This window comes from Grammomys surdaster, unplaced genomic scaffold (genome assembly GCF_004785775.1).
Source record: "Grammomys surdaster isolate TR1022 unplaced genomic scaffold, NIH_TR_1.0 125896, whole genome shotgun sequence".
Taxonomy (NCBI): domain Eukaryota; kingdom Metazoa; phylum Chordata; class Mammalia; order Rodentia; family Muridae; genus Grammomys; species Grammomys surdaster.
Window position 1 is genome coordinate 2428161 of NW_021620720.1, and position 26041 is coordinate 2454201.

At 41.6% G+C, this 26041-nt stretch overlaps 1 protein-coding gene across 2 annotated transcripts in view; it reads left to right on the plus strand.

The window, feature by feature from the left end:
* The first annotated feature begins 6553 nt into the window (after positions 1-6553).
* Clpx (caseinolytic mitochondrial matrix peptidase chaperone subunit) overlaps positions 6554-26041 on the plus strand; it is a 35711-nt gene continuing 16223 nt past the window's right edge. Inside the window, exons 1-5 of one of the 2 annotated variants that reach the window (XM_028752325.1) lie at positions 6554-6812; positions 14192-14352; positions 16058-16175; positions 22976-23130; positions 24860-25019. In XM_028752325.1, coding sequence (XP_028608158.1) covers positions 6734-6812; positions 14192-14352; positions 16058-16175; positions 22976-23130; positions 24860-25019 — 673 coding nt within the window. In that variant the 5' untranslated portion in view covers positions 6554-6733. The remainder of the gene's footprint in view (positions 6813-14191; positions 14353-16057; positions 16176-22975; positions 23131-24859; positions 25020-26041) is intronic. The other variant, XM_028752323.1, reaches the window with a different exon arrangement.

The following is a 26041-nucleotide window of genomic DNA, read 5'->3' on the forward strand; positions in this document are numbered from 1 at the left end:
TTCTTCTTCTTCTTCTTCTTCTTCTTCTTCTTCTTCTTCTTCTTCTTTGGTTTTTCGAGACAGGATTTCTCTGTGTAGTCCTGGCTGTCCTGGAACGCACTCTGTAGACCAGGCTGGTCTCGAACTCAGAAATCCCCTGCCTCTGCCTCCCAAGTGCTGGGATTAAAGGCATGGGCCACCACTGCCAGGCTCTTCTTCTTCTTCAAAAAAAAAGAAAATTATTTATTTTATGTGAGTAAAGTCGCTGTCTTCAGACAGACCAGAAGAGGGCATCTGATCCTATTACAGATGTTTGTGAGCCACCATGTGGTGCTGGGAATTGAACTGGGGACCTCTGGAAGAGCAGTCAGTGCTCTTAACCGCCGAGACATCTCTCCAGCCTGTCCTATTTTCTAATCTTAAAAAAAAACTCACTGTTGTGATTTGCTGACTGTAACCTATACAAATATTTTCTCACAGCAACTCATTGTATTCACAATTCTGAGAGAGGGAAAAACTGAGTTTTATGCAAGGAGACACACAAAGCTACATTCCTTCAGCTCTGTAGTTCACAGAAGATAAATAATTCAAGATAAGGACTCAGCAGCTCCACTAAAACTATTTGAGCCGGAAAATTACACTTGACTTTCTTTTTTAAGCATCATTAACCTGTCAGAAAGGAGTGAAAGTTGGTGTAATATGGAAGAATGTTGTTTCAAAGAGCTCATAAGATGTGACCAATGCTAGTTCCATCTATTTCCTGATAGAAAATACATTTTTATCACAGGGGGAAAAAAAATCTCAAATGGCCCCGTGGTTAACAGTCAAAAGCTTGAGAGGACTCTCTGGTGAGATCCTGACCAGAGGCTATCTGTGATGTGCCAAGTGGGGCAGAAGTCACAATATGCCTCTGGGACTTCATTACTCTCTCTCCAGTCCCCAAGTTCTGCTCTATCTCAGAGCTACTCAATCATAAGCCCAGAGCAAGGACCTGTCCAAATCTGTGAATATCAGGTCACACATATATAAATGGAGCATACACCTTTATTAAACAGATAAATAGTCCATGAAAAACCGATGTTTACAGTTTCCAGAATTGATGTTACTTTAAACACAATACCCATTGGTATTATGTATATATTTTGCCAGTATGTGCACTCTGTGAGTCCAGTGCCCATAGAAGGCAGATGAAGGCATCAGATACTCTGTAACTGGAGTTAGGGATAGCTGTGAATCATGTGGGTGTTGGGAACCAAAATAGGTTCAGAAACAATATTGAAGAAAAGAAAGTGTCCTTAACTGCTGAGCTATCTCGTCAGTGATCCCTCAATCCCTTTCATTTTTATGACGGGATCGCCTCACTATATGGCTTTGGCTGTCCTGGAACTCATTATGTAGACCAGATTGAACTAAAACTCACAGAGATTACAAGGTCCCTGGTGCTGGGGTTAAAGGCACTCACCATCACATCAGTTATAAGTTCCTCAGTTTGAGCACCATTTACAAGGTGTTCCATCTATAGCTCTATGAGATATAACCAATGAAGAGCTTTGTATGACGTCAGTGTCTCCAACCAGGCTTCTTGGGTGCTGATCTCAATAGTCCAGGCCTTCTGACACACAGAGCAGTTTTAGAGAACAAATCGAAACTTCCCAGATTTGCTTTGCCGTATGAGTGAGGAAACTTTCCCCGGCCTGATGCCAGACCCACACAACCCTTGTTCACATTGATGAGACAATTTAACCAGGGTGCTGTGTTTTGCATTTTCTAGGACAAAGTCTGCACTGTGCTAATTGGACAACCTCTGGGAATCCCTTTCTGGAGACTAAGATTAACTGTTATAAAAGTTTGTAAAATTTATCTCCTAACCTTCTCCTTCACCAAATGTAGCCCTAGCTAGAGAGGAACTTGAGGTTTTCCTGTCTCTGCCTACAAGTGCTGGACTACAAGTGTGTATCACCAGAGCTTTTCGTTTGCTTCCAGATAGGGTCTCACTGTGTAGCTCTGGTTGGTTGAAACTCACTGTGTAGACCAGGTTAGACTCAAATTCACAGAGAGTCACCTGCCTCTGCCTCCTGAGTGCCAAAATTAAAGGTGTGCACCACCATACTCAACAATTTTTGTTTTTGAGACATAGTCTTTTTTTTTCTTTCTTTCTTTTTTTTTGAGACAGGGTTTCTCTGTGTAGCCCTGGCTGTCCTGGAACTCATTCTGTAGACCAGGCTAGCCTCAAACTCTCGAACTCAGAAATCTACCTGCCTCTGCCTCCCAAGTGCTGGGATTAAAGGCGTGCGCTACCACCACCTGGCCGATTATTTTATTTTATTTTTTTTTTTTTTTTAAAGATTTATTTATTTATTATATATGAATACATTGTAGCTGTCTTCAGATACACCAGAAGAGGGCATCAGATCTCATTACAGATGGTTGTGAGCCACCATGTGGTTGCTGGGATTTGAACTCAGGACCTCTGGAAGTGCAGTCAGTGCACTTAACCACTGAGCCATCTCTCCAGCCCCGATTATTTTATTTTTAATTGTGTGTATGTGGCTATGTGCATGGGAGTGCAGACATATTTGGAAGGCAGAGGCATTGAATCATCCTGGAGCTTGAGTTATAGGTCGTTGAAACCTGCTTGACGTGGGTGCTGGGAACCAAGCTGCCTCCTGCAGAGCCATCTCTCCAGCCCCATCATGCTTTTAATTTTTTAATTGCTACATTCATTTATTCATTATGTGTGTGTGGGGGGGTATGAGAGGCATACTGTGGAGATCAGAGGATGGCCTGTGAGAACTGATTCTCTGTACCATGTGGACCTTGGGTATCAAACTCAGATCATAAAGCTTGGTAGCAAATGTGATTACCCACTGAGCCATCTTAAAAGCCTATGGTTCTTGGTTCCTAAGTTATTAGGTTAAAACAAAAAACACCAACATTCTAATGAAAATGAAGTTTGATATGTTGGTTTTGAAAGTTTTGAGGGATTTATTGGCATTTTTTGTTTTGTAGATCTGGTTACTTTGAGGAGATAAAAAAGCGTTTTGCAGTTGTTTCCCCTATTAGAAAGGTTTCTGCTAAACATTAGAGATATTTTTCCATTCATTACTTAAGATGTGGGTAGATGTCCATGTGCATGCACATGTGTGTGCAGGTATAAGTGCATGTGTGTCTGTGCATCTGAAGGTCAGAGGATAGTTTCAGGCGCTGTTCTCTGAGCCCTCCACCTTGGTTTTGAGGCAGTGTCTCCCATTAGCCTGGAGCTTGTGAGTCGGCGAGACTGAGAAGGCTGGTTTCTAAGAGCACGCAGCCACACCCATCTGCTTTATTGGCTTGTTTCTGTGGATTCCGAGGCTTGAACTGAAGCCCTCTGGCTTGTGTAGTATGATGGTTAATGTTAATTATCACCTTGACAGAATCTACAAATACTGGGAGTCGGCCTATGAAAGCAAAAATTTAACCCTACCAACAAGTCTCTACTCACATAAGGAGACAGACAAGGCGAATCCTGGTTTGTTTTAAAGACTTAAGTGGTTCTTCCAGTAAGTCCTTCCTTTTCAGAAAGTTAATATCCGTGTACTAAAGAACTATGATTCATGAAATAGCTCAATGGGCTCATATGAAAATGTAATCATATGGTAGAATTGTTAACAATTCAGGACCTGCTAGCACAAGTGGGTAAAACATTTTTTTTTTTTGTAATATAAATTATTGACCGGTATGCTTTTTCTGGAGTCAACTCAGTCCTTATATATGGGCTTAATCTTTGCTGTTGTTTGGGTCACTGGTTCAGCAGAAGCCAAGAGAATAACTTTTTTAGTAATTACAATGATGACAAGCGGTGGTCAATAAATACTCTTAATATCAAAAGGAGGAGGTAGTAGTGTTGGAGAGATGGCTGCTCCTCCAGAGGACCTGGGCTCTTTCCCACATATAGGGCTGCTCACAACTATGATCACTCCAGTTCCAAAAGATTTGATAGTATCTTCTGGCCTCTTTGGACACTATATGTACATGGTGCACAGACATACATGCAGGCAAAACACTCATATACATGATTTTTTTCTTTTTTCTTTTTTTTTTTTTAGAGGGTTTCTCCGTGTAGCCTTGGTTTTCCTGAAACTCACTCCAGGGTGGGCCAGGCTGGGCTTGAACTCAGAGAGATCCACCTGCCTCTTAAATCCCAAGTGGTAGGATTGAAGGCATGTGCCACCACTACCTGGCTTTGCTGTTTGTCTTTTTAAAAAATATTTTTAGAGATGGAGAGGTGACTCAGTATTTAAGAGCAGTTGCTCTTGCAGAGGTACCAGGTTCTCATCATCCACATGGTGGTTCACAGCCATGCATAACCCTAGGTCTGGGGGGTCCAACGGGCACCCATGTGATACACACAAATTCATGTAAAATATTCATATACATGAAGCAAGATTTTAAAAAAAATGTGTGTGAGAGTGTGTGCCCTCTCCTACTTTTCCCTCCGTCCCTCAAATGCCAGAAGGAAGGCATCAGATCTTCCTGGATCTGAAGTTACAGGATCTGACCTTGGGTCCTCTGCAAGACGAGTGCTCTTAATCACTGAGCCACGTTTTCAGCCCCCTGGAACACTGTTTTTCAGTGCTCACTATTGACATACCTACCCTAAGAGGTGGCAGAACACTGGTCTTGGTAGTTGTCAGATCTCAGTCTAAATCAGCCTGCCTGTGCTTCCAGAGTGCTGGTATTAAAGGTTCCACCACCTCCACTCCCGCATGCTTGTTTGCTTGTTTGTTTTGGTTTTGAGACAGTTTCTCTTTGTATCCCTGACTGTCCTAGAACTCACTCTGTTGATCAAACTGACCTTGAACTCATCAACTCTGTCTAACTCTGCCTCCCCAGTGCTGGAATTAAAGGTAAGTACCACACGGGGCCAATGTCCTAGAGTCATGAATTCCAAAGACTGTTTTAAAGTAGAAAGACTATTTCCAAACAAAATCCCAATAAATAAAACACATTAAAAACACAACTTCTCAGGTGCTGGAGAGATGGCTCAGTGGTTAAGAGCACTGACTGCACTTCCAGAGGTCCTGAGTTCAATTCCCAGCAACCACATGGTGGCTCACAACCATCTGTAATGAGATCTGATGCCCTCTTCTGGTGTATCTGAAGACAGCTACAGTGTATTCATATATAATAAATAAATAAATCTTTAAAAAAAAACATAACTTCTCTCTGTAGGCTTAAGGTGGTGTGTGGGAAAAGGTCTCCTTCACAGCAAACATGGAGGGAGCTTCTGAGAAAGTCTAAGAACACAGTTTGAAAGCAACATACGGAGAGAACTTCAGAGCCTCTCTTCACAATTGTATTCATGGATGCAGCTGAGGAAGAAGTGGGTCTTAGTGAAAAAAGACAGAAATTCTCTTCTATCTCTGCAACTTTACCATGAGGTGTTGTCAGGAGTCCGCTCCCCCAAGAAAGAACCCAGTAGTATAAACTGCCTGGAATTCCCCTCCTGTGAGCTAGACCCGGGGAACTGGAAGTCACTTTTCTGGCTGGTGATTGAGGTTGCTTAATATAAGTGAACTGGTGTTGATCCTGGCTTGATTCTTGTTCCTCACAGTGTCTATCTAAAGGTTCCAGGAGGGTGTGGTTCAACTCTGTAATCTTAATCATCTAGAGGTGGTAGCATAAACATCTGATGTTCAAAGCCATTTTCAGCTACATAGCAAGTTCTGGGCTAGCAAGTTCTGGGCTACCTGGCAATTTGATGTCTAGAGTTGATGAGATTCATTTTTTTAAAAAAAAAGCATAATTAACTGGCATAAGCCCCAAATAAAACCCATAAGGTGTCAAAGGCAGAACTCTTAAGTTCGAGGTCAGCATCATCTACAGAGGGAGTTCTAGGACAGCCAAGGTTACACAGAGAAACCCTCTCTCAGAAAAACCAAAACAAAAATCCACACAGGAACAACTGAAAACTTTATCATCACAAAGCTTGAAAAAGCAAGGAAAAATGTCTCTATCCAACTTGTTGCTGGGGGTGGGAATGGGATTAGGTGACCATTTCCATGCTGCAAGCGAAACGAAACAGAGAACATAAAGGAAGCTAGGATGTAGAGTCCATGAAGGAAGGAACTTGCTGAAGTGCAAGCGCCTGGTGGTTACTGTCTGTTTATATTTATTACGTGGGATTATGGTCTTTACCACTGAACTACATTCTCAGTCTTCTGATCACTTAAAAAAAAATCCCCACCTTTTTTCCCTTTTTATTTCCCCTGCTCCTAAGAAACGTAGGGACAACTCGCGACACGACACGTGTCTCTTCGGGTCTAAAACTTTTTAACTTCAGAATAAGGGCACTTCCTGAGAAATTGGGCGACCGCAAAAATTTTGGGTTCGCCGCTTGCCGTAGCGCGCTCATTGGTGCCCAGGTTACCGCCCCATTCTCTGCCCTCACGTTAGTTTTCACGCATGCGCAGCGTAAACCCACACCCCCTCCCGGGTCTAGGACGCAAGCGCGCGCACGCTCCCCGGTCGGGGTGGGCGGGGAATGGGGGAGAGTAGGAGGGAGGGGAGGAGGGGAGGTGTCTACTCCGGTGAGTAGGAGGCGGTGGGACGCTGGGATCGCCCAGGCCTGGCTGCCTGGTGGGGAAAACGCTGCGCCAGCATAGAACCGGCGGAAGGGAGCGGAGCCAGTCAGCGTAACACTCGAGCGGCACAATCGGGCCGCTGAGCCCCGTCGATCCTCAGGGCGCGAAGCCCCGGCCTAGGCCCCGCGGAGATGTCCAGTTGCGGCGCTTGTACCTGCGGCGCTGCGGCCGCCCGGCTTCTCACCAGCTCGCTCACCTCCGCGCAGAGAGGTAACGAAGTAGTCCCGAGCCCGTGCCCGCTCTGGGCTCTCGGCGAGTGAACCGGTGGGGATCCGGGGGAGGAGGGCTTGAAGGCTGCGAGGTGCCGAGAGCCTCTGGAGTACCTGGCTGTCAGATCGCCCGCCTGTGCGCTCTCAGGCCTTCGGAGTTTGGGGCTGGAACGGGGCCATCTCGCCTCAACTCAGGGAGAAGAACCGAGTGCGACACTCACTCGTTAAAGAGTGACCCCCGTGCAGCCCTACTTGGGGCCTGTCACTTCTGGAGAGTCTCTGCGTGCCCGGTTGTCCAGCTAATCTCCTGGACGGGCAGCGCAAGGGTGTCACTGTCATTGTGCCGTCGGCGACGACAGGACGTAAACACAACTTGCTGGCCTTCCAGATATTTGGCAAACTTGGGAGTCCCAAGAAAGCAGCGGGGAGATTGGGGGTGGGGGGAAGGAACGACCACTGGAATTCCTCAAATACTTTAACATAGCAACAGTCGTTTGCCCGCTTCCCCAGTTTGACAGCTGGGATCAGAGTCTAAGAGTAGCTCTTGTTTACTTTGCTTCCTTATTCATCAGGACCTGCGACAGAGTGCACACCTGCCAAGAGATTCCGGGAATGAAACCCATTTTTCTCTCCTTCAAGTCTATGCATATCAGATTGTGAGGCTAGGTCTTGTTAGACTCTGAACTTATAGATGTCTTTTCATGACGACCTTTGGATCAATAAGAGCTGTTTTCCTATTTTTTTGACTAATTCTAAAATCATCATTGTTTACTAAATGTATAATTGGCAGCTTATAATACACATGAAACGGAGTAACGTAGGCGGAAGCATTTAGTATTGACACGTAAGTGTATTTTAGTCTTAAAACATTGCCACACCTCAAGTAGATATTCCAGTTCCAGAGACTTGATTTGTAAACATAATTTTAATGTATTATTTGACATACATTCATTGAGGGGTTAAGGTGTTACTGTTTGGTACTAGGGATATTAAATTTGTCATGTTCAAATTTGGTAAAGTAGATAACAGCATTAAAAAGGGTAATGTGTTTTAGACAGGAGGGGTTCTTGATAAGACTTAGTCAAAGAATTCCTAGAGTCATCCCAGAGGTTATAGCACATGACAGCAATCTTTAGGCAAGGGCAAGCCAGGTCTCTGGAACTCTATAGACCAGTCTCGGCCTTGGATTCAGATCTACCTGCTTCTGCCACCAAGGATTGCTAGGATGAAAGGCGTACACCACCGCGCCCACCTGATGTATATTTTTTAAATGGACTTGACGAGTAGGTTGGAAAGATAGCTCAGCAAATAAAAGCTTTTGCTGCCAAGTCTCACAACCTGACTTCAACCTTGGGCCTATAAGGTAGAAAGAGAATAGAGTCCTGCAAGTATCGAAGAACAGACAAATTTTAAATACACTTGACTTGTATTTTAAGTATGTACATTCAGAAGTACTTCAGCGTTTCACTTCTCAGGGACAGTGTTGACCCCGACTTTGGGTGGGAGGATTGTAGAATTGATGCAACTTCTTCAGTTTCTGACTTCCTTCAGTTCAGTCCTTGTACAAAGGATGCCATTGGGTCAGGCTGTCATGTCACGCCTTTAATCCCAGCACCCAAGGTACGTAGCTGATGCTTTCCTGGAATTCACTGTGTATCTGAGCTGCTGTCACACACGTGGTCCTCCTGCATCAGCTGTGGATCACTGTATTTCTTTTCGTTTGTTTTTGCCATAGTGGGACATTGAACCAAGGGTCTTACACATACTAGGCAAGTGCTTGGCCCTTTAAGAATATTTCATTTTTGGGCTGGAGAGATGGCTCAGCAGTTAAGAACACTGACTGCTCTTCCAGAGGTCCTGAGTTCAATTCCCAGCAACCACATGGTGGCTCACAACCACCTGTAATGGGATCTGATGCCCTCTTCTGGTGTGTCTGAAGAGAGTGACAGTGTACTCACACACATGAAATAAATAAATCATTTAAAAAAAAAAAAAGAATATTTCGTTTTGAGACAATGCTCCATCAAGTTCTCTTTGTAACCCTTGTAGGCCTTGAACTTGCCATCCTGCCTAAGCCATCAAAGCAACTGGGACTCAGTTCTGTGTCACCAGGCCTAGCTTTTTCTTACTTCCTAACAGCCTTAAAATAGATGTTCCTAGCCGGACAGTGGTGGTGCACGCCTGTAATCCCAGCACTTGGGAGGCAGAGACAGGCAGATTTCTGAGTTCGAGGCCAGCCTGGTCTACAGAGTGAGTTCCAGGATAGCCAGGGCTACACAGAGAAACCCTGTCTGGAAAAACCACAAAAAAAAAAAAAAAAAAAAAGGAAAGAAAGAAAGAAAAAGGAAAAAAAAAGAAAAAAGAAAAAAAACCCCAAAAAACTAGATGTTCCTTATTTTATTATTTTAGAAGGCAGCTGCTCTAAAACTCAAAAGGCTTTATCTGTATGACAGATGTTCATAGATGGTCTAACTTTTTTAAAAAAAATTTATCTTTTATTTATATGAGTACACTGCCCCTGTCTTCAGACACACACTAGAAGAGTTCATCAGATCCCATTACAGATGGTTGTGAGCCACCATGTGGTTGCTGGGAATTGAACTCAGGACCTCTGGCAGAGCAATCAGTGCTCTTTAACCACTGAGCCATCTCTCCAGTCTGATAGTTTAACTTTTTTTTTTTTAAAGATTTATTTATTTATTATATGTAAGTACACTGTAGCTGTCTTCAGACACCCATATGAGGGCATCAGATCTCATTGTAGATGATTGTGAGCCACCATGTGGTTGCTGGGATTTGAACTCATGACCTCTAGAAGAGCAGTCAGTGGTCTTAACCGCTGAGCCATCTCTCCAGCCCCGATGGTTTAACTTTTAACTGGCATTTATCATTACTGCCAAACAGTGTTACAAAATATACAGAAATATTTCCCTAGCTTTCAGGGGTTTTTCACCTGACGGTCACAGGTCTTTCAGGGGTCAATAGGTAGGATCCAGGTTTCCTAAGCCTTATTTCCACTAATCTTTAACTGGAAAATGGCATTTTCTTTTTTAATCAAGGTAGGCCACACATCATAATAGTCTTACAAGTGTCTGAATTTGTCACCAGTCAGAATCACGTATTTTCTCATATTATAGTCTGAGCTGGCTTAGACCTAAACATCTTGTTTTTCTTTCTTTCTTTTTTTTCTTTTCCTTCCTTTCTTTCTTTCTTTCTTTCTTTCTTTCTTTCTTTCTTTTTTTTTTCTTTTGGTTTTTCGACACAGGGTTTCTCTGTATAGCCTTGGCTGTCCTGGAACTCACTCTGTAGACCAGGCTGGCCTCAAACTCAGAAATCCGCCTGCCTCTGCCTCCCAAGTGCTGGGATTAAAGGCGTGCGCCACCACTGCCCAGCAGAACATCTTGCTTTTCTACCCACCATTTTCTTTTTAAAAGTTACATTTTATTTATTTGAGTGTGTGCGGGGGTGTGTATGTGCACATATATTGTCATACTGTGCTTATGGAGGCCAGAGGACAGTTGTGGGAATAGTTTTTCCCTATATGTTTAACAGAAACTGAACCTCGCGGATGCTACAGTAGGCCTGTGCCACCAAGCCTTAATTTTTTTGATTCTCTTCTTTAGCATAGTGTAGTGATGATTTTCTTTGCTATGTATTTTATAGTATAACATTCAAGAAAAAATATCTGAAATCTGTTCAGAAACTTACCAGAGTATGTAGGTTTCATGGTACAAAAGAGAGTTAGTATGCTGATTATATTTCCTAAGGTGGTTTTGTGGTTCATGAGTGGCCACTGTATTTCGCACAGTTGTTTTTGAAGTTCAGTCCTGAGGCAGTAGCACTGGCTGCAGCATCAGCCTGGGGCCTTGTTAGAAGATCATTCTTGGGTCCTGCCTTTAACCTTCTGTAGAGCCAGGGAAGGGTGCCTGAAGTGTTTTAACAAAATCCCTGGGTAGTACTAATGCACACTTGAGTTTGAAGACCATCAGTTTAGTGACTTGGCATCTTGTTCATCATCATAGATTAGCAGTGTGTTAAAACAGCACTATAGTACCATGACAAAAGTTCCAGTAAAGAAATCATCAACTTCAGGAATTTAAATGACATATACATTATTTTTTCATGTAGTATTTTTAGATTTTTGAGACAGGGTTTCTCAGTCTAACCATCCCTGGCTATCCTGAACTTACTTGTAGACCAGGCTGGCCTTGAACTCATAGAGAGTTCTGCTATCCAAGTGCTGGGGTTAAAGGCCTGCACCACCTCCTGTCTCAGGTAGTGTTTTTATGGTGTTTGTATGGTTGCATTGGTTTTTGTATTCAGCAACACTGTATACTTAGACATGCAAGTCCATGATAGCATAAAAATGACATTTAAAGAGTGAATTCACAAGAATAAAAAGAAGAAAAATGGTTTCTTAAATATAACTATTAACCTCTCCTCTACCAGTTTTTGGTTATTGTTACTTAATATCATCTAACAGCACTTTGGCAAACTGCTAGAAAGCCACCTTAAGGATTCATTATAGTCTCTTGGTTTATGTAAGATTTTTAGCCCCATAGTACTGAAAGACATACAGTTTTTAATCAAAGGCCATTCATCTCTTTGTCCAATCTTAGTTTGTTCCCTGAAACCCAGCTAAAGGCAGAAGAGGACTGCACAGAGTAGTCCTCTGACCTCCACATCATGGCATATGACCCCACACATGTATATCACACACAGATACACAGGAATAATAAATTAAGAAAAAGGAAAAACCAGTCAGATATGGTGGCGTATGCCTTTAATCCCAGAAATTAGGAGGCATAGGCAAGGGAATCTCCAAGAGCCAGGTCAGGGTCAGCCTGGTTTCCATATTGAGTTTGAGGTGAGTTAGTTCTGCATAAGGAGATTTATCTTACAAGAAGAAAAAGGTAAAAGACAGCTGAAGAGCAACATAATGTCCATCAAGAAGGGAATACAGATATCTTAAGCTGGTACACACTTTAATCCCAGCACTCGGGAGGCTGAGGCAGGTGGATCTCTGAGTTGGAGGCCAGCCTGGTTTACAGAGCCAGTTCCAGGACAGCAAAGGCTACACAGAAACCTTATCTTGAAAAAACAAAAGCAAATAATACTTTAAAAATGGTTCCTTTTTCTATAAGATGCATTTCATTAAAGTATGCTTATTTATAATGGTGTTCTTTGTTTTTTAAACCAGAATCTTTAGTCCAGGCTGGCCTCAAACTCAATATGTAGCAGGGGATAGACTTGAGTTGATCTTTCTGCCTCTGTCTCCCAGATGTAGAGAATGTTATCATTTTAGGTTTTTTTTTTTTAAGATTTTTATTTATTTACTTTTTGAATGTTTTGCTTCATCTATGTCTGCATCCTATGCATTCAGAATCCTTGATCACCAGAAGTTTCAGATCCCCTGGAATTGAAGTTACAAATGATTCTTAGCTTTAAATCGGAAGTCCTCTGAAAAAGCTGTTAGAGTGCTGTTAACTCCCGAGACATCTTCCCCCCCCTTCTTCCTTCCTTTTTGAAATCCCCCCCCCCCCCCCGCCCCCAGTCTGTGTGAGTGTATACCACATGTATTGAGTTGCCCTTAGAGGCCAGAAAGAGGGTGTTAGATCTCCTGGAGTTAGAGACAGTTATGAACTGTACTTTGGATCTTCTGGAAGAAGGGTAAGTGCTCTTAGCCACTGAGCCATCGTTTTTAGTCATTTGAAACAGTCTTAATATAGCCAGGCTGACTTCAAACACAACATGTATCTGAGTATGACCTTGGACTGGTCCTCTTGCATCACCTAAGTAATAGCTAGCATTGTAAGCCTATGTTGTCTAGCCTTGTTTTATTTTTTTCCTCATTGTATAGTCCAGGCTAATCTCTAGCTAGGAATTCTCCTGCCTTAGTTTCCTGAGTGATAAATTTACAAGCTATAGGCATGTGCCACTTTGTCCTTATCCAGTTTGGGGTACTCATGTGTGTGTTTGTGTGTGTGTGTTGTATTTTGTATGTTTCTTTGAGACGAGGTGTTACAAGTAGCCCTAGCTGGCCTTGAACTATGTGTCAGAGACTGGGATTAAAAGTGTGTACCACTTAAAAATGTATACTCTGGTAGTATTAAATACATACTAAATATTTTTTAATTATTATAATTTGTATGTATCTGTGGTGTGTGCCTACGGGTTTATATGCCATGGCGTATCTGTGGAGGCCAGAGGACATCGTTGTAGAGTCAGCTCTTTATTTTTTTTTTATTTTTGTTTTATAAGAAAGCATACTTGCTTTGTAGACCATGCTGTCCTTGAACTCATAGAGATCCACCTGCCTCTGCCTCCCTAGAGTCAGTTTTCTTCTTTCATCTTCATGGAGGTTTCAGGAGTCAACCTGAGACCTCTGTTCTTCAGGCTTGCACATGAAGTACCTTTACCTGCTGAGCCATCTTGCCAGCTGTACATTTTAGTGTTGTTAAACCATTACCACCATCCATGTCTATATCTTTCTTTTGTAAAACTAAAACACTGCCCAACCAAAACCGTCTATTCCTCCCCCCCAACAACCACCATTCTGATCACTGCCTCAGGTTCTCTACTGAGAGAGAACCCAACAACCATATAAGTGGAGAAGCATACAGTTTTTGAAAAAAGTAATACGACCTTCGGATAACCAAAGAGAGAAAAGTTGCCAAATGTTTATCTCCAAGGTTCAAGTAGTACACAAAATAATACAAATATGGAAGATCTTAAAAAAAAAACTTGCAGGTACAGTGTTTAAACTCCTGTCATATTTTAAAAGAGCCATAGGTTACTATGACCTGTATGATCTTGCTTTTAAAGAACTGATCTGAAAACACTGCATTTTGAGACCTGGCTTGTTCCTGGAAGCCCTTCTTCCCTTGGTGTATGGCTTTTCTGGGAAAGCTAGCATGTTTCAACCTTTTTGTGTTCAACTTTTATTTACCAGGACTTTGTTCATTTTAAGATTTTATTTTATGCTGGGCAGTGGTGGCACACACCTTTAATCCCAGCACTTGGGAGGCAGAGGCATGTGGATTTCTGAGTTCGAGGCCAGCCTGGTCTACAGTGTGAGTTCCAGGACAGCCAGGACTACACAGAGAAACCCTGTCTTGAAAAACAAAAAACAAACAAACAAAAACAGAAGATTTTATTTTATGTGGGTAAATATACTTGACTGAATGTATGTGTGCCATGTGTATGCCTGGTGCAGAGGCCAGAAGGGGTCGTTGGAACTCTTGGAACTGTGGTTGCTAGGACTCAAACACAGGTCCTCTGGAAGAGCAGCCAGTGCTCTTAACCACTGAGCCTCCTGGGAATTTATTGAGACATGCCAGTATTTGGTATGAAAACTAATAGACTTCCTTCTTCCTCCAGGTATTTCTTGTGGGCGCATTCATGTGCCAATTTTAGGAAGACTGGGAACTTTGGACACTCAGATTCTGCGCAGAGCTCCTCTTAGAACCTTTTCAGAAACACCAGCATACTTTGCCTCAAAAGATGGGGCAAACAAGGATGGCTCTGGAGATGGAAATAAGGTTAGTTTTGTCTTATTGTCTAATTGTCTATACATTTTGCATCCTTAAAGAGCTAAATATAAATAATAGTGTTATATATTCTGTTAGTTTAAATGTGTTCTGTAGGAAATATGAATTACATAAAATGCTCTGAAGAGTGTGAGTTGATCTTATTTTGTATTCTGTTGGTTAGTTTTGTTTTTTTGAGGCAGTTTCCTTATGACTTAGGCTCTCCTGCGACTTACTGTGTAACCCAGGCAGCACTGGAATGGGATCTTCTCACTTCAGCCTCTTGAGTGCCCACCATGCCCAGCTTATTCAGTGCTTAATTTGTATCAGATAATACTTGTATACTCATTGTACTTAGTAAGCCAAGAGTAAAGTTCTAATATCCTAAGCATAAACTGTCATTAAATAATGGCATAATTAGATTGAGTGAGGAATACCCATTTTCATACGCAAATCTAACTGCTGCAAGTGTTTAAGTAATGGCTGCTGCTGGGCAGTGGTGCACACCTTCAATCACAGCACTTGGGAAGTAGAGGCAGGTGGGTCTTTTAAAGTTTGAGGCCAGCTTAGAACTACAGAGTGAGTTCCAGGATTAACTAGGGCTACACAGAGAAACCCTGTATGGAAAAACCAAAAAGTGAGAGAGAGAGGGAGGGGGAAGGGAAGGAGGGAGGGGAGGGAAGAAGGGAGGGAAGAGGAGAGAAGAGAAGAGAAAGAGCTACTTTTCCATAGGCTTGAGCTTCAATTCCCAGCATCCACATGGCAGCTCACAACTATCTGTAACTCCAGTCTCAGGGATCTGATGCCCTCTTCTGTCCTCCCCAGGCACTACACATATGTGGTGTGCTGACATACAAACAGGTAAAAAAGCCAATACACATAAAATTTCAAAATAAAGATTTAAGCTGGGTTGTGGTGTGCACACCTTCAATCCCAGCTCTTGGGAGGAAGAGGTAGGTGGATCTCTGTGAGCTTGAAGCCAGCTTGGTTTGATTCAATTTATCGAGTACTGAGATTATAGGTATGAACCACCAGCCTGGATTATTCCTATAAGTAGCTTTTTGAATCTCATTTAAAATGGGAATCATTAGCTGGGCAGTGGTGGTGCATACCTTTAGTCACAACACTTGGGAAGCTGGGGCAGGTGGATTGCTGTGACTTCAAGGCCACATTGGTCTACAAAGTGAGTTCTAGGACAGCTAGGGCTACACAGTGAAACCCTGTCTCAAAACACCAAAGAAATAGGTATCTCTGTGTGTATACACCATATACATTATATATTTTTAAAAATATATATTTTTTTAAATTGGCTTTAGATAAATACATAGTAACTAGGACTGATTTGATTTTCATAGTAGATCTTTTGACACCAGTAGCAATAGATACAAACTATACTAATATTTCCAGCATGGAAATTGTAAAAAAAAATTTTTTTTAAAGATTTATGTATGTATGTATATACGTATGTACGTATGTGAGTACACTGTCGCTGTCTTCAGACACACCAGAAGAGGGCATTGGATCCTATTACAGATGGTTGTGAGCTACCGTGTGGTTCTTGGGAATTGAACTCAGTGCTCTTAACCACTGAGCCATCTCTCCAGCCTGAAATTGTAAAATTTTAAGATTAATACAAATTGTTGTTTACAGCTAAGCTACATGTAAATGGCATCTGAAACAAATGATTCACTACCCTTTTCTCTTTCATGAACGTTAGAAATCAGTAGCTGAAGGGAGCAGTAAGAAATCAGGCTCTGGGAATTCTGGGAAAGGTGGAAACCAGCTTCGCTGTCCTAAATGTGGCGACTTGTGCACACATGTAGAGACCTTTGTATGTAAGTATTTTGAGTTTTTTTTCCCCTTTTGCTACAAGCCATTGAATGTATAGAAATTATATATTATATAAACCAGAATTAGTTTTTCCCTGACATTGTCATTCTCTAAGTGTTCTAAAAACAATAAAAATTCCTAGCACTTTGGTAGCACTTTACATTCTAAGAGGAAGAGAGAAAGTATTTGCTTGTTTCATTTGCTTCAGTATATTCATTTCAGATTTGGATTTTGTGAGTTTTCCTAAGTATATTCATTGGATTTTAGGAAATCCAAGACTTATTTATACTGTGTTGCTACATTCTTCAAGCACTTTTGTCTTGGTTAGGGTTTTACTACTGTGAGCAGACACCATGACCAAGGCAAGTCTTATAAAGGATAACATTTAATGGGGGCTGGCTTACAGGTTCAAAGATTCAGTCCATTATCGTCAAGGTGGGAGCATGGCAGCATCCAGGCAGGCATGGTGGAGGCAGAGCTGAGAGTTCTGCATCTTCATCTGAAGGCTGCTAGTGGAAAACTGATTTCCAGGCAGCTAGAATGAGGGTCATAAGCCCACACCCACTGTGACGCACCTACTCTAAAAGGCCACACCTCCTAATAGTGCCACTCCCTGGGCCAAGCATATTCAAACCCATCACAACTTCATTAAGTAGCTCATATGCCAGGAGGATCAGCCATTTATGTATTAGGTAATTTCTTCTGGGCACTGATGTACCAGAAGAGAGAACTCTCGATTTTAGGAAGTGTTTGGTGGTGATTAAGTTCAGGCTACTTCTGATAGTGCTCTGAACTGTAAGAGCAAAGTCTATTGCATCAGATGACTCATTGCCTACGTGTTTTACAACTAATTATAATCAAGGGAGATTGCACTGTACCACATGGCAGCCTTCCTGTGTTCCTGTCAGAAGGTTTCTTTCTTTTTTCTTTTCTTTTCTACCCTTTCCTCCTTTCTTTCCCCAGGCTTTAAGGCAGTCTTGCTGTATACCCAACTAGCCTTGAGCTCCATGACCTCATCCTCCTGAGGACAGGGATTGCAATCATACCTTGGTGTACATTTTATTTCTAATGTCAATACTTTAGTTACATCTTCATATTTACCATTTTTATAGTTTGGGAAGGCTTTTTTGAGACAGAGTCTGTACATAGCTCCTATTGTCCTGGGACTTACTACGACAGCCAGACTGGCCTCAGACACAACTCTGCCTGCCTTTGCCTCTTGAGTGCAAAAGTGTACATGCATCACTGGCCCTGCTAATAAAATAATGTTTAAGTAGCTCTACTGGACAGTTTGACCACAAGAGGTATCCTTCATGGGTTTACCTGTTAAAAGAGGGAATCAATTAAAATAAATTGTCATTTGTATCGCCGTATAAAATGAAAGTGATGGGCCTGAACATGATATTTTCTAGACAAATCTGACGTGATGAAGTAAAATTCTAGAGTCTGGGGATTTCTGTCACCTACTCTGTAAGGCACTGCGATTATGACTCATTATGTAGTTTTAATTTGTGTTTTGCCGGTGACCTATATATAATGTCTAGTATCGTTTGACCATTTGTGAGTGTTCTGTGGCTAAATGACTATTTGAAAACTTTGTTCATTTATAAATGAGGTATCTGATGTTGAAGAGCTCCACGTGTATTCTAGGCACTAGACTCATGTCCAGATGCTTGCTTCACAGTTCTTTTAAACATAGTATAGCACGAGTCAGCAAACATTTTCTGGAAAAGGTCAAACAATAAATGTTTTAGGGTTTTTGGACCATATGGGCTCTGTTGCAGCTGTTGTACTCTGCTTTTGTGTTAGGTACTCTACTTGTTTCTGTGACACAGTACTGACAGAACAACTTAAAAAGAGGAAGTATTGTTTTGGCTCATAGTTTCAGAACATTACTTGGCCTTGTGTACTTAGACAAGAACACGGTGCCAATGGGAATGTGTGATGGAAAAAAAAAACATTCATTTCATGCCCCAGAGACAGAGTCCCAGCAGCCGACTGACTTTTTCTCCCTTTTCTTCTTCCATAAAAGTTTTTATTACATTACATTTATTTATCTGTGTGTGTGTGTACGTGTGTGTGTGTGTGCACGCGAATAGACACACACACAGAATCTCAAGGACAATTTGAAGGAGGTGGTTCTCTCCACTTATACGTGGCTCTCAGGGATCAAACTCAGGTCATCAAATCTTGGCAGCATGCACTTTTACCCTCTGGGTCACCTCACTGGCCCAGTTTTTCCCCTTTTGTTCTGCCCAGGTCTTCAGCCCATGGGAGTGTGTGGCCCACCTTAGGGTATTTTTAAGAGTTAAAAATTATGCCTTGTAAATTCATGTCATCTCCATAGTATTTCAATAAGTAAAGTTGAGTCATTGAATTTGAGTATATACCGAACATGCTTCACCATAAACCTGTATTACAAAGGCAGTGTTCAAGTTAAATTTAAGCAGCCTTTCAATATCAAGATGAGACACAGTGGTGTTTAATCTCTTTCCCTTTGACCTAATTTCCTTAGAGAAATATTTTGGTCTTCTGTTTTCAAGCCAGGTTTTCCTGTCACACAGCCTGAACTAGATGAGAGGCGTCTCTGCCCTTTAATCCTTGCCCTGTTTACCACCAATAACAGCTGTGAACTTGTACCTCATTAGGAAATAAAAACACTCACTGTTTTCTTTTCAGTGGGAAACAGTGATTATATATATATCTGAACTTGTGTTAATTTTTGGATTCGATGGCTTGAATTTTGTTTTTTTTCTGGATTTTTGAGACAGGGTTTCTCTGTATAGCCCTGGCCGTCCTGGAACTAACTCACTCTGTAGACCAGGCTGGCCTCGAACTCAGAAATCCACCTGCCTCTGCCTCCCAAGTGCTGGGATTAAAGGCGTGCGCCACCACTGCCCGACGATTTTTTTCTTTTAACATTTATAAGTGATTAGTAAATAGAAAACATGTGAAAGTCAGTCCACTTGTAGTTTCAAGTTTGCTGCTAGAATATCCAGAGTGTGTATGTGTGTGTGTGTTTCTGTGTGTGTGTGTTCATGCATATGTGTGTGCTCTATTGTTTTAATAGATTATCTTTTAAAGTTTTTTTGGAAGGTTCATTTTATATTTTGAGAATAATTTTTAAAAACTACTTTGTGTATGGATATTCTGCCTGGGTGTTTGTGTGCAGTCCCCACAGAAGCCTGAGGAGGGCAGTGGTTCCTCTAGAACTCAAGAGTTATAGACATTTGTGAGCCACCATGTGGGTGTTGGAAATCGAACCTGGGTCCTCTAAAAGAACAGGCAGTGCTCTTAACCATTGACTCATCTCTCTAGCCCCTTAACATTTTATTTTTATAATATATAAGTGCATATGTATCTCGGTGTGGGGTGTTTGCCTGAGTACAAGTCCCCACAGAGGACAGAGGCATTGGATCCCCTGGAGTTGGAGTTACAGTTGTGAGCCTCCTAACAGTGTCAGCTCCACTAGAAGAGCAGTGTGTTCTCTTGTCCACTGAGCCAGCTCTCCAGCTCCTAGAATAACTTTTTTTCCTTAATGAAAATTATTTCCATAAAGTTTGTTCCCCTTCTCCAGCTCCTCTCAGATTCTTCCTATCTTTCTACCCAGAAAGCATTTTTAAAAGTTCTTTAAAAAAAAAAATCAAGAAACAAATATCTTCCACTCCCCAGACCCCACAAAAACAAAAATAAAAAACAAACAAGAAACCAATAAGACAAAAATGCCAAAGCAAAGCAAAACAAAACAAAGGCCAGAAAAATACTGTTGAGTTTGTTTTGTGATGGCCAGCTTCTCTTGGGCGAGAGAAAACTGGTTTTTCTTTTCCCAGCAGGTATCAATTACAGGTAACCCTCCTACCCATGTGGTTAAACCTGCACAGGCCCTGTGCATGCTGCCACACTGCCTCTGAGTCACTTGTGCATTTGACTGGAGATGTGTCTCTAGAGTATCCAGGTTCCACTTCCTAGCACCCACATGAGAGCTCACGAAGAATGTCTGTGAGTTTGAGTTCTGGGGGATCCAATCCCCTCTTCAGGCTTCTGTGAGGACTACATACATGTCGTGCACAGACAAATATGCAGACAAAATACCCATACACATAAAATAATTTTTAAGAATTTTTCTGAAAAAAAAAAAAATCTTGCTGGGCAATGGTGGCACACGCCTTTAATCCCAGCACTTGGGAGGCAGAGGCAGGTGGATTTCTGAGTTCGAGGTCAGCCTGGTCTACAGAGTGAGTTCCAGGACAGCCAGGGCTACACAGAGAAACCCTGTCTCGAAAAACCAAAAAAAAAGAATCTTAACTTTTAAAAAGATATTCTAGGGCTGGAGAGATGGCTCAGTGGTTAAGAGCACTGACTGCTCTTCTAAAGGCCCTGAGTTCAATACCCAGCAACCACATGGTGGCTCCCAACCATCTGTAATGGGATCCGATGCCCTCTTCTGGTGTGTCTGAAGACAGCTACAGTGTACTCATATACATAGAGTAAGTCTTTAAAAAAAAATAAAAAAAAGAGCACTGACTGCTCTTGCAGAGTTACTGAGTTCAATTCATCTTTTTAAAAAAAAACAAGGCCAGGGAGAATGTCATTTAAAAAAAAAAAAAGATGTTCTATCAAAACAATAATAAAGCAAGCTTGTGGATCTGTGTCCCAAGTGCTGGGGTTAACATAACCAGTTAGTCTTTTGAAGTGTTGACCGATCTCATTGCTCCATATTGTACAGGTAACTAAAGTTGTAGTGAATTCCTAAGTACGGTAATAGCTGTGTCATGTTCTAAAGACTCTAACCCATCCTCTGGCTCCTAACATTTCTTTCTGCCCCTTCTTATTTGATCCTTGTTTTGGAGCCGGAGGGGATTGATATAAGTGTCTCACTTAGTGCTGAACACTCACTAGTCCTTTGTTCTTAGCCCTTTGACCCAGTAACTGCTGACCACTGCAAAGAAGCGCTCCCTGTGAAGGTTAAGGACAGCAGTAATGTATCCGTAAGTGTAGGTAGTTAGAGAGCAGTCTGGCAGCATGTCCATTTAAAAACACAGAAGTAGCAGGTTCTACTTTGCTTAGCCCAACAGCCTTTGACCTCTGAAGTCATGAGGTTTTGGCCTAGTTTAGAGTACCAGGCATGAGTTCCTTCCTGTGGAACAGACTGAATCAAATTAGAAGAGGTTGGTTATTACCATAACCTTTGAGCCACTGTTGCACCAGTGGCTACATGTTCCCTGGCAGCAGATCAGTATTGTAGCTTGCAGAGTTTGACCAAGGTGATAAGTACCCCAGTGGCCTACATAGCACCTTTTGGTATATGAAAGCTAGCCAGCAGGAAGGAGGATTCATGTTAGTTCCAACTTGATTTCTCTATGTCCTGCAACCAAGTGTGTTCTGTTTTTAAGCATTATGGCTTTACCCTCTTGTTTTCGTGGTCATCCAAGAACAATGGCAACGGCATGTGTTATTTTGGGGTTTTCTGGGCTCTCTCTGACCAACTCATAGTGGGAGATAACCCTCCACCTGGCATTGAGGTAGCTGTGTTCAAACTTTTAAAAAAAATTATACTTAAGACTAAGATTTTAAAAAACTGTATATATAACACTTGTGTACAGAAGCCCAGGAAAGTAGAAGAGAGTCTTAGATCCCCTGGAAATTTGGTTATAGACTGTTGTGAGCTGCTATGTAGGTGCTGCGACTGGAACGTAAGTCATTTGCAGGAGCAGTAAGCATTCTTAACCACCAAGGCTCCTCTATAGCCTCTAAGTTACATTTTCTAAATTAACTTACAAAGTAATGGGTTTTTCATACATCTTTAGCTTGGGTTGACCTACCTCTCCTCCTCTCTCTCTCATCATGTATTCTAAATTGGCTTGTATTTAAAAATGGAGACAATAGGGCTAGAGAGCCAGCTCAGTGGTTAAGAAAGCTTGCTATTCTTCCTGAGGATCAACACGCAGACTCCAGCATCTATGTTGGGTGGCTTACAACCACCTGTAACTAGCTCCGGAGATCTGACATGCTCCCTACCACCCCAGCATGCCTCTGCACGTGTGGGATGGGAGGCAGAGGCAGCCAGCTGTAACTAAGCCTGATCTACAGGGCAAGTTCCACAACAGCCAAGGCTATACAGAGAAACTCTGTGGGGGATTGGGCGGGGGGTGGGGGGATGTATTTCTTTTAAAATCACTTTAAGTACTGGAAGTTTTCATTAAAATAATAGAAAATCTACTCACAGTTTTGTCACAGTTCATTCAGGTATTTCAGTAAAGTAGATGATTAGTCTATATTCTCAAACTAGTTTTAAAATTATCTCTAGTTAAATGGAAATTAGATTACGACCAGATCTCTTAATGAATATTAGATTTTAATTGTTTTAATACATTTATTTATATGCGTGCATATGTAGAGATCAGAGGATAATTTTTGGGAGTGTGTTCTCTCCTACCATGTGGATTCCAGGGATTGAACTGGGCTTAGAAGCACATACCTCAACCAATTATTAGCCATCTTATTGGCCCAGTTTTTCTGTTGTTGTTTCTTTCACTTGTTTGTGGTTTTGGTACACAAGGCCTTACTTCCTGGCTTATGTTGGCCTGTGACTGTGCTCAGTATGACCTTGAATTTTTTGTCCTTCTGCCTCAGCCTCACAAGGGCCGAGATGACAGCCATGTACTGCCACACCCAGTGGACAGAAAGTCAACTAGCCAAGGCACTGTGCCACTGTGCTACTGAGCCACGTCCCAGCCCTACAGTGAGGTGTTAAGGTGAACACTGTTGAAACTGTAAAGTTTTCCTCTCTTGACCTCTTTTTCAGCTTCCACGCGTTTTGTTAAGTGTGAAAAATGTCATCATTTTTTCGTTGTGCTGTCGGAAGCGGATTCAAAGAAAAGCATAATTAAAGAACCAGAGTCAGCGGCGGAGGCTGTGAAGTTGGCATTCCAGCAGAAACCACCTCCACCCCCCAAAAAGGTAGAAGCCTTTTCTTCTGAAGACATTTCATTGCTTCGACCTTCCTGTTTATGTTAAGTCCTAAAAGTGTCTAGATAAGCTCATCAGGTGTTTACCTTTTTTGTTGTTTCATTTTGTTGTATTTTATTGAGACCCATGTCCCAATAGCCTGGGTTAACCTTGAACTCTCCTTGTAGTTCAAGATGAACTTCTGATCTTCCAGCCTTCACCTTTAAAGTGCTGGTATTATGGGCATATGCTACTGTGCCTAGCTATGTAAGTTTTTGATTTTTAATTTACTTTGTGTGTGTAAATGTGCACATATGTGTGCTCTTGGTATGTGTGTGTAGAGAACAGAAGACAACTTCTAGGTCTGCCCTGTGTGTGCCGCCATGGCTTTGATGGTATGAACTCTTCTTTTTTTTGTTTATTTTTTATTTTTATTTATATGAGTGCACTGCTGCTGTCTTCAGACACACCAGAAGAGGGCATCAGATCCCATTACAGATGGTTGTGAGCCACCATGTGGTTGCTGGGACTTGAACTCAGGTCCTCTGGAAGAGCAGTCAGTGCTCTTAACCACTCAGCCATCTCTCCTGGCCCTGAACTCTTCGTATATGTTTCAGACAGTGGGATTCCATCCTGTGAAGGAATGACAGAGTGTGCACTGGTTCCTCTGCCTACATAGTCTGTATTTTTGAGACCCCAGAAGCCTGTACTTCTTGGCCCTGCGTTTTCTGTCCTGGCATGTACTGGTGGTCCTCAAACTCACACTCCTTGTTCTCTCCTGCTGTGTTCGGGGTATTCATGTGTGTCTCACTCCATGCCTATTGTGGCAAATTTAGTAATGCTGAGATAGAATATGTGAGGAATCAGTAACATTTGAAAAAATATAATTTAAGGCTAAAGAAATGATTATGTAAAATAATGTAATAGTAAGTTTTATATCTTTGCTAATTTGTGTGGATTTTGGACATCTGTGTCAAAGCTCTAGAAAATACATAAGTGGTTTATCTTCTCAGGAATTGATCGATATTAAAAACTTCTCTCTGTGTGTGATTATTATAGAGACAAGGTGTTACTGTGTCCCTCAGGCCAGCCTTGAACTTGATCCTCCTGCCTCTGCCTACCACATAATAGAATTACAAGCATGTTCAGTTCCTTCTTTACTAAAAACTCAAGAAGTTGATGCTGGTTCCAAATATGAATATGGTAATATGAAGTGTGAAACAGCTTTAATTTTTGTTAACAAAAGTGAGTTGAGGGTGTGGTTCAGTAGCAAAGCATTCAAGGCACCAGCCAAGCCTTGGGTTTGATCCCAAGCACTGCCCTCCTTACAAAAAGGAAAGAACAACGTTTTAAGTTGGTTTTCAGGTAAATGAATAACTTTTTAAAAAGATTTCTTTCTTTCTCTCTCTTTTGTGTGTAGATGTGCATGTGTCTGTATCTGTGTATGTTTGGGCGGTGGGTGCCTGCTCAGGCCAGAAGAGGGTGCCAGATTCCCTAGAGGCGGGATTACAAGCAGTGCTGAGCTGCCTCCTGTGGGTGCTGGGAACTAAACTCTAATCCTCTGCAGGCCGCAAGCACTCTTGCCCTCCGAGCCATCTCTCCAGCTTAGACACTTCATTTTTAATGGGAACCTTTTTTTCAAATTGAAACTCTTAAGAAAATTTGTTTAGCTTGTGGTTTCGAAATGTGTTTGTTCTTATGATGGCTCATAGTAAATTGTTTATGCCTAATCATTTTTCAGATTTATAACTACCTCGACAAGTATGTTGTTGGCCAGTCGTTTGCTAAGAAAGTGCTTTCAGTTGCCGTGTATAATCATTATAAAAGAATATATAATAATATTCCAGCTAATCTGAGACAACAAGCAGAGGTTGAGAAGCAGACATCATTAACTCCTAGAGGTCAGTGTTTTTGGTGATTGACCACAATGTAGATTACTATGCCTAATCTTTATTTGTAGCTTACTTGAAAATCTTCTTACCATAATACAACATTTTAAATTATCTCACAGTAGATTATGAAATCATTTTGGTGCCTTACCAGTAGCTTTATTTTTTTTTATTAAGTAGGTGAGAATAAAAAATGCCAAAGTGCAAACTTTAGATACGGTAAGTATTGTTTCTTAAAACCTGGAGTCACAGAGTAAAATGTGTTTCTTGAGGATCTGTGTAGGAAATGAGAAGTTCAGCTGTGGAGCCCCTGCTTGGCCCACACAGCTTGCCTTTACCTTTGATAGCGAGCATCACAAGACCTCAAAGGCTGCTGGGGTAGAGGTTGACTGTCTCTGAATTCTTGAGATTACTGTGGACAGATCACTGCAGTGCTCTGAACAACTCTAGTGTTTGTCTCTTGGGTTCAGGATACAGAATGTTATTTGCCTAAGTCAGACGTGATGACTTAACAGCATATTTATCACTCTTTTTTCGGGAGTGGGGGGAGCTACAGAATATGAGGTTAAGGGCAAATTTGTAATTAATTTTCAGTATATTTCCTGTTAATCTGAGATTCTAATATAATAGTACTGTGTAATGTCAATTTACTGTGGACAATAAAGTATAGAAATGGAATTGATTTTTTAAAAAAATATAAATTACAATTTAAATAAAACATAAATATTTAGGCTTTTATTTTGTTGTCCAGAGAGCCCTGATTTCTGATTTAGGTCTAAAATCCAACATTTTAGGTTCTTTCAGTCATTATCATACAATTTGAGAAACTTCTGCTTATGCTTTAAGTAGCTACTAAATATATAACTGATTTAATGAAGACACTGTTCACCTGTTGAGCTTTTGTAAGATAGTTATGTGATAACATAGTTGATTTTATTTTTAGAAGGCAGAAGTCATACCTAATGGTGGGCTTAGGACCTTCATTTTTATAAGGTCCAAAGAGTTCGGCCTTGTCACACAGCAGCTATTTTCTA